The sequence below is a fragment of the Salmo salar genome, chromosome ssa03, assembly GCF_905237065.1.
Source record: "Salmo salar chromosome ssa03, Ssal_v3.1, whole genome shotgun sequence".
In the NCBI taxonomy this organism is placed as follows: domain Eukaryota; kingdom Metazoa; phylum Chordata; class Actinopteri; order Salmoniformes; family Salmonidae; genus Salmo; species Salmo salar.
Genome location: NC_059444.1, coordinates 77,646,123 through 77,653,043, shown reverse-complemented (window position 1 = coordinate 77,653,043; position 6,921 = coordinate 77,646,123). Strand labels below are relative to the sequence as shown.

Sequence of the window (6,921 nt, the reverse complement as noted above, 5' to 3'; positions counted from 1 at the left end):
GTTGTGTTCTGTAAAAGCTTAGATCATACAGGCAAGCAATATAAACTCAGGGGAAACGTCCCTTTTTCAGGACCCTGTCTTTCAAAGATAATTCATAAAAATCAAAATAACTTCACAGGTCTTCATTGTAAAGGGTTTAAACACTGTTTCCCATGCTTGTTCAATGAACCATAAACAATTAATGACCATGCACCTGCGGAACGGTCGTTAAGACACTAACAGCTTACAAACGGTAGGCAATTAAGGTCACAGTTAAGAAAACTTATGACACTAAAGAGACCTTTTTACTGACTCTGAAAAACACCAAAAGAAAGATGCCCAGGGTCCCTGCTCATCTGCGTGAACGTGGCTTAGGCATGCTACAAGGAGGCATGAGGACTGCAGATGTGGCCAGAGCAATAAATTGCAATGTCTGTACTGTGAGACGCCTAAGACAGTGCTACAGGGAGACAGGACGGACAGCTAATCGTCCTCGCAGTGGCAGACCACGTGTAACAACACCTGCACAGGATCGGTACATCCAAACATCACACCTGCGGGACAGGTACAGGATGGCAACAACAACTGCCCGAGTTACACCAGGAACGCACAATCCCTCCATCAGTGCTCAGACTGTCCGCAATAGGCTGAGAGAGGCTGGACTGGTGGCTTGTAGGCCTGTTGTAAGGCAGGTCCTCACCTATGGGCACAAACCCACCGTCGCTGGACCAGACAGGACTGGCAAAAAGTGCTCTTCACTGACGAGTCACGGTTTTGTCTCACCAGGGGTGATGGTCGGATTCGCGTTTATCGTCAAAGGAATGAGCATTACACTGAGGCCTGTACTCTGGAGCGGGATCGATTTGGAGGTGGAGGGTCCGTCATGGTCTGGGGCAGTGTGTCACAGCATCATCGGACTGAGCTTGTTGTCATTGCAGGCAATCTCAACGCTGTGCGTTACAGGGAAGACATCCTCCTCCCTCATGTGGTACCCTTCCTGCAGGCTCATCTTGACATGACCCTCCAGCATGACAATGCCACCAGCCATACTGCTCTTTCTGTGCGTGATTTCCTGCAAGACAGGAATGTCAGTGTTTTGCCATGGCCAGTGAAGAACCCGGATCTCAATCCCATTTAGCACATCTGGGACCTGTTGGATCGGAGGGTGAGGGCTAGGGCCATTCCCCCCAGAAATGTCCGGGAACTTGCAGGTGCCTTGGTGGAAGATTGGGGAAACATCTCACAGCAAGAACTGGCAAATCTGGTGCAGTCCATGAGGAGGAGATGCACTGCAGTACTTAATGCAGCTAGTGGCCACACCAGATACTGACTGTTACTTTTGATTTTGACCCCCCCTTTGTTCAGGGACACATTATTCCAGTTCTGTTACATGTCTGTGGAACTTGTTCAGTTTGTCTCAGTTGTTGAATCTTATGTTCATACAAATATTTACACATGTTAAGTTTGCTGAAAATAAACGCAGTTGACAGTGAGAGGACGTTTCTTTTTTTGCTGAGTTTATGAGAACTGGGTGATCTATATATTCTCTCCAAAGCAGAAACACATTGGGTAAAAACTGGTTAAATCAAAGTTGTTTCCATGTTATTTTAACCAAAAAATGTAATGATGTTGTGGAAAACTGATTGGATTTGCAAAAAGTCATCAACTTAAAGGTATTGTTCACCCTACTTTTAACCTAAATTCAATGACAGGGTGACATTTTTGGTTGATTTCACATTGAATTCACTGTTAGTTAACAACTCAACCTAACGTGCATCAAAACTAGACGTTAAACTGACTGTGCCCAGTGTGAAGACTCACATTGCTGAGACTGCTGTGTTGAGTGGGTGGGTGGTTACGTTCTGCTGATTGCTTTGCTGCTCTAATGGAAATAGTGGAAAGCGCTGACCAGCAAAGTACTGCTATCTGGCACACTCACTTAATAGATCAGCTTTGACCTTAACTACAGCATGTGTCAGTGAGAATAAACTAAGGCATCTACAAATGCTTTTGTTGGCAAAAATGTGTCATAAAAAGGTAATCATACAAACATTTCAGATTGTAGTTGTTCCCCCTCATCACTCCTATATTGGGGACCACTTTTATCTGGTAGAATGGACACTTACTCAAACATGGGATAAGGAGCCTTTGGGTGTTAAAAGAAAATGCGTTACTTCTTCCTCTGATGAGAATAATAAACGATTTGATGAATGTCATGTCCTTCTAAATCAGTGGTCTCATCTACCCCCTCTGCATGGTCCCATCTGTCTGAAACGTCTCTCACGCAGCGATCTCGCGAGACGATAGCGAATGCCCCCTGTGTGTGTGTGTGTGTGTGTGTGTGTGAGTGAGTGAGTGGGCTGTTGTGTCTGTGGAACGCACTGCGTGAGGGACGGTGTTCGGTTGATATGGGGCCAAGCTAGTGGGCTAATCAGGGAAAGCATAATCACAACCTTTCCTAGCGGCTTTAATAATATCGTATTTCCATATAAAGATTATGCGAAAGCCGCCGACCCTGCTTGAGCTGCCTTGGTTCCTACTTCGCTATGTCGGCACCAGAGCTTGCTAGCTAGCGGACTATTTACACTACGGATGCTATTCCAGCAGCGGAGAAGAAGGGGGCATGAATAAGCAAGAGGGAGGATGGGTTCTCGTTTTCCTGAAGGGCTAGCTAGCCTTAGAGCTTCGCTGAAAACAAGGACATACTGAAGGCACAGCATTATTAGATTATTTAGTACCTCTGTCTGACGGAGTTTTGTTCGTAAAATGGTTTAAAGTACTTCTTCAAATGGGGGTTCGGCCGTCAAGCACCCTCTCTGGGTTGTTGTTCGGCACACGGAGTTCGAATGTGGGAAATAGCTAGCTATCATGCTAGTCTCAATAACCAAATGCTGCTGCTGCTACCGTGCAGATCCGAGCGAGAACACCAGCGACTGGAGACCTGGGCCCTGACGCTGCGCGACCTCCTTTTGCTTTATCGGAGGAAGATTCGGGGCGAAAAGATGGTCGTTTGAGATGTGATTTTTTTTTTCTTCCGTTTTTAGCCATATGTAAGCTGAATGAAGGTTTGTTGATTTGCTGTTGCTGCCATGTCCAAAGGAATAATGACAGGCTGAACCTCCAAACCAGTTGAATCTCATTTGAAGGGGGTGAGGTGGACTGATAACTATCTAACGTAAACATATATCTAAAAACGGTATCTCTGAGGTTTAAACTCCTTGGTCTTACCTGGAACTCTAAGCCACGTCTTTCATATCTGCTAATTTAAAGCGCACAGACTTGACTGCAAATATGGATAAATTAACAATTATATCAGGATGTTTGTTTCTGGCAGCGGATATCTTTGCAATCGCAAGCATTGCAAACCCCGACTGGATCAACACAGGCGAATCTGCAGGTAATTGGTGAATTATTTAACTCTTATCTTTGACATTGACCACTGTATTTTCCTTTTAATGTTACAGCATCACTGATAGAATGATTCCCCTTTGCAGATTGTAGGGCTATACGTTATGCATTCATTGAAGCTTTTCCCAAATGAGGTAAGCTAAGGCAATAAATAGGCCATGGTGGCGAAGTAATTACAATATAGCAATTTAACACAGGAATGGTAGATGTGCAGAAGATGAATGTGCAAGTAGAGATACTGGGGTGCAAAGGAGCAAGATAAATAAATACAGTATGGGGATGAGGTAGATAGATGGGCTGTTTACAGATGGACTATGTACAGCTGCAGTGATCTGTGAGCTGCTCTGATAGCTGGTGCTTAAAGCTGGTGAGGGAGATATGAGTCTCCAGCTTCAGTGATTTTTGCAGTTCGTTCCAGTCATTGGCAGCAGAGAACTGGAAGGAAAGGCGACCAAAGGAGGAATTGGCTTTGGGGGTGACCAGTGAGATATACCTGCTGGAGCGCGTGCTACGAGTGGGTGCTGCTATGGTGACCAGTGAGCTGAGATAAGGTGGGACTTTACCTAGCAGAGACTTGTACATAACCTGTAGCCAGTGGGTTTGGCGACGAGTATGAAGCGAGGGCCAACCAACGAGAGCATACAGGTCGCAGTGGTGGGTAGTGTATGGGGCTTTGGTGACAAAACGGATGGCACTGTGATAGACTGCATACAATTTGTTGAGTTGCGTGTTGGAGTCTATGTTATAGATGACATCGCTAAAGTCGATGTTCGGTAGGATGGTCAGTTTTACGAGGGTATGTTTGGCAGCATGAGTGAAGGATGCTTTGTTGCGATATAGGGAGCCGATTCTAGATTTAATTTTGGATTGGAGATGCTTAATGTGAGTCTGGAAGGAGAGTTTACAGTCTAACCAGACACCCAGGTATTTGTAGTTGTCCACGTATTCTAAGTCAGAGCTGTCCAGAGTAGTGATGCTGGACGGGCGGGCAGGTGCGGGCAGTGATCGATTGAATAGCATGCATTTAGTTTTACTTGCATTTAACAGCAGTTGGAGGCCACGGAAGGAGAGTTGTATGGCATTGAAGCTCGTCTGGAGGTTAGTTAAAACCTCTTACATCCAGATGTTCCGCTCACGGAACACCGCTCCAATATCCAATGATAGGGCGTGGCGCGAATTACAAACTCCTCAAAAATCCCAAAACTTCAATTTTTCAAACATATGACTATTTTACACCATTTTAAAGACAAGACTCTCCTTTATCTAACCACAATGTCCGATTTCAAAAAGGCTTTACAACGAAAGCAAAACATTAGATTATGTCAGGAGAGTACCCAGCCAGAAATAATCACACACCCATTTTTCAAACTAGCATATAATGTCACAAAAACCAAAACCACAGCTAAATGCAGCACTAACCTTTGATGATCTTCATCAGATGACACTCCTAGGACATTATGTTATACAATACATGCATGTTTTGTTCAATCACGTTCATATTTATATCAAAAACCAGCTTTTTACATTAGCATGTGACGTTCAGAACTAGCATTCCCACCGAACACTTCCGGTGAATTTACTAAATTACTCACGATAAACGTTCACAAAAAACATAACAATTATTTTAAGAATGATAGATACAGAACTCCTTTATGCAATCGCTATGTCAGCTTTTAAAATAGCTTTTCGGTTAACCTGTTATGGCTAGGGGGCAGTATTTTCACGGACGGATAAAAAACGTACCCGATTTAATCTGATTAGTACTCCTGCCCAGAAACTAGAATATGCATATAATTATTAGCTTTGGATAGAAAACACTCCAAAGTTTCTAAAACTGTTTGAATGGTGTCTGAGTATAACAGAACTCATTTGGCAGGCCAAAACCTGAGAAGATTCTGTACAGGAAGTACCCTGTCTGACCATTTCTTGGCCTTGTTGATTATCTCTATCTATTACAGGGGATCTCTGCTCTTACGTGACACTTTCTACGGCTCTCAGAAGGCGGCAAAATGCTGAATCGTGGCTTTGCAGGCTCTGGCTGAAACAAAGTAGCGCGTTTGGATAGTGGCTGGTTACAGTACTGTGAGACTCAGGCTCGTGCCCACGTCGACCGAAAGCTTTGTTTTCTTTCCTCTGTTTAGCTAAACGGAGATTCCCGGTCTGAATATTATCGCTTTTCTACGAGAAAAATGGCATAAAAATGGATTTTAAACAGCGGTTGACATGCTTCGAAGTACGGTAATGGAATATTTAGAAATCTTTTGTCACGAATTGCGCCATGCTCGCGACCCTGATTTACCATTTCGGATAGTGTCTTGGAACGCACGAACAAAACGCCGCAATTTGGATATAACGATGGATTATTTTGAACCAAACCAACATTTGTTATTGAAGTAGCAGTCCTGGGAGTGCATTCTGACGAAGACAACAAAGGTAATGAAACTTTTGTAATAGTAAATCGGAGTTTGATCAGGGCTAAACTTGGTCGGTGTCTAAATGGCTAGCCGTGATGGCTGGGCTATCTACTGAGAATATTGCAAAATGTGCTTTCACCGAAAGCTATTTTAAAATTGGACATATCGAGTGCATAGAGGAGTTCTGTATCTATAATTCTTAAAATAATTGTTATGTTTTTGGTGAACGTTTATCGTGAGTAATTTAGTAAATTCACCGGATGTTTGCGGGGGGTATGCTAGTTCTGAACGTCACATGCTAATGTAAAAAAGCTGGTTTTTGATATAAATATGAACTTGATTGAAAAAAACATGCATGCATTGTATAACATAATGTCCTAGGGTTGTCATCTGATGAAGATCATCAAAGGTTAGTGCTGCATTTAGCTGTCTTCTGGGTTTTTGTGACATTATATGCTAGCTTGAAAAATGGGTGTCTGATTATTTCTGGCTGGGTACTCTGCTGACATAATCTACTGTTTTGCTTTCGTTGTAAAGCCTTTTTGAAATCGGACAGTGTGGTTAGATTAACGAGAGTCTTGTCTTTAAAATGCTGTAAAATAGTCATATGTTTGAAAAATGGAAGTTTTCGGATTTTAGAGGAATTTGTATTTCGCGCCACGCCCATCATTGGATATTGGAGCAGGTGTTCCGCTAGCGGAACGTCTAGATGTAAGAGGTTAACACAGTGTCCAAAAAGGGGCCAGAAGTATACAGAATGGTGTCATCTGCGTAGAGGTGGATCAAAGAATCACCAGCAGCAAAGCGACATCATTGATGTATATAGAGAAGAGAGTCGGCCCGAGAATTTAACCCTGTGGCACCCCTATAGAGACTGCCAGAGGTCCGGACAACAGGCCCTCCGATTTGACACACTGAACTCTATCAGAGAGGTAGTTGGTAAACCAGGCGAGGCAATCATTTGAGAAACCAAGGCTGTTGAGTCTGCCAATAAGAATGTGGTGATTGACAGAGTCGAAAGCCTTGGCCAGTCGATGAATAGGGCTGCACAGTAATGTCTCTTATCGATGGTGGTTATGATGTCGTTTAGGACCTTGAGCATGGCTGAGGTGCACCCATG

General features: G+C 43.6%; 1 protein-coding gene across 1 annotated transcript in view; it reads left to right on the top strand.

Moving 5' to 3' along the window:
* The first annotated feature begins 2,315 nt into the window (after nucleotides 1-2,315).
* Nucleotides 2,316-6,921, top strand: part of LOC106601686 (uncharacterized protein C16orf52 homolog B) — a 32,520-nt gene continuing 27,914 nt past the window's right edge. The window contains exon 1 of the mRNA XM_045715501.1: nucleotides 2,316-3,376. Within this exon, the coding sequence (XP_045571457.1) occupies nucleotides 3,271-3,376 (106 nt within the window). The 5' untranslated portion in view covers nucleotides 2,316-3,270. The remainder of the gene's footprint in view (nucleotides 3,377-6,921) is intronic.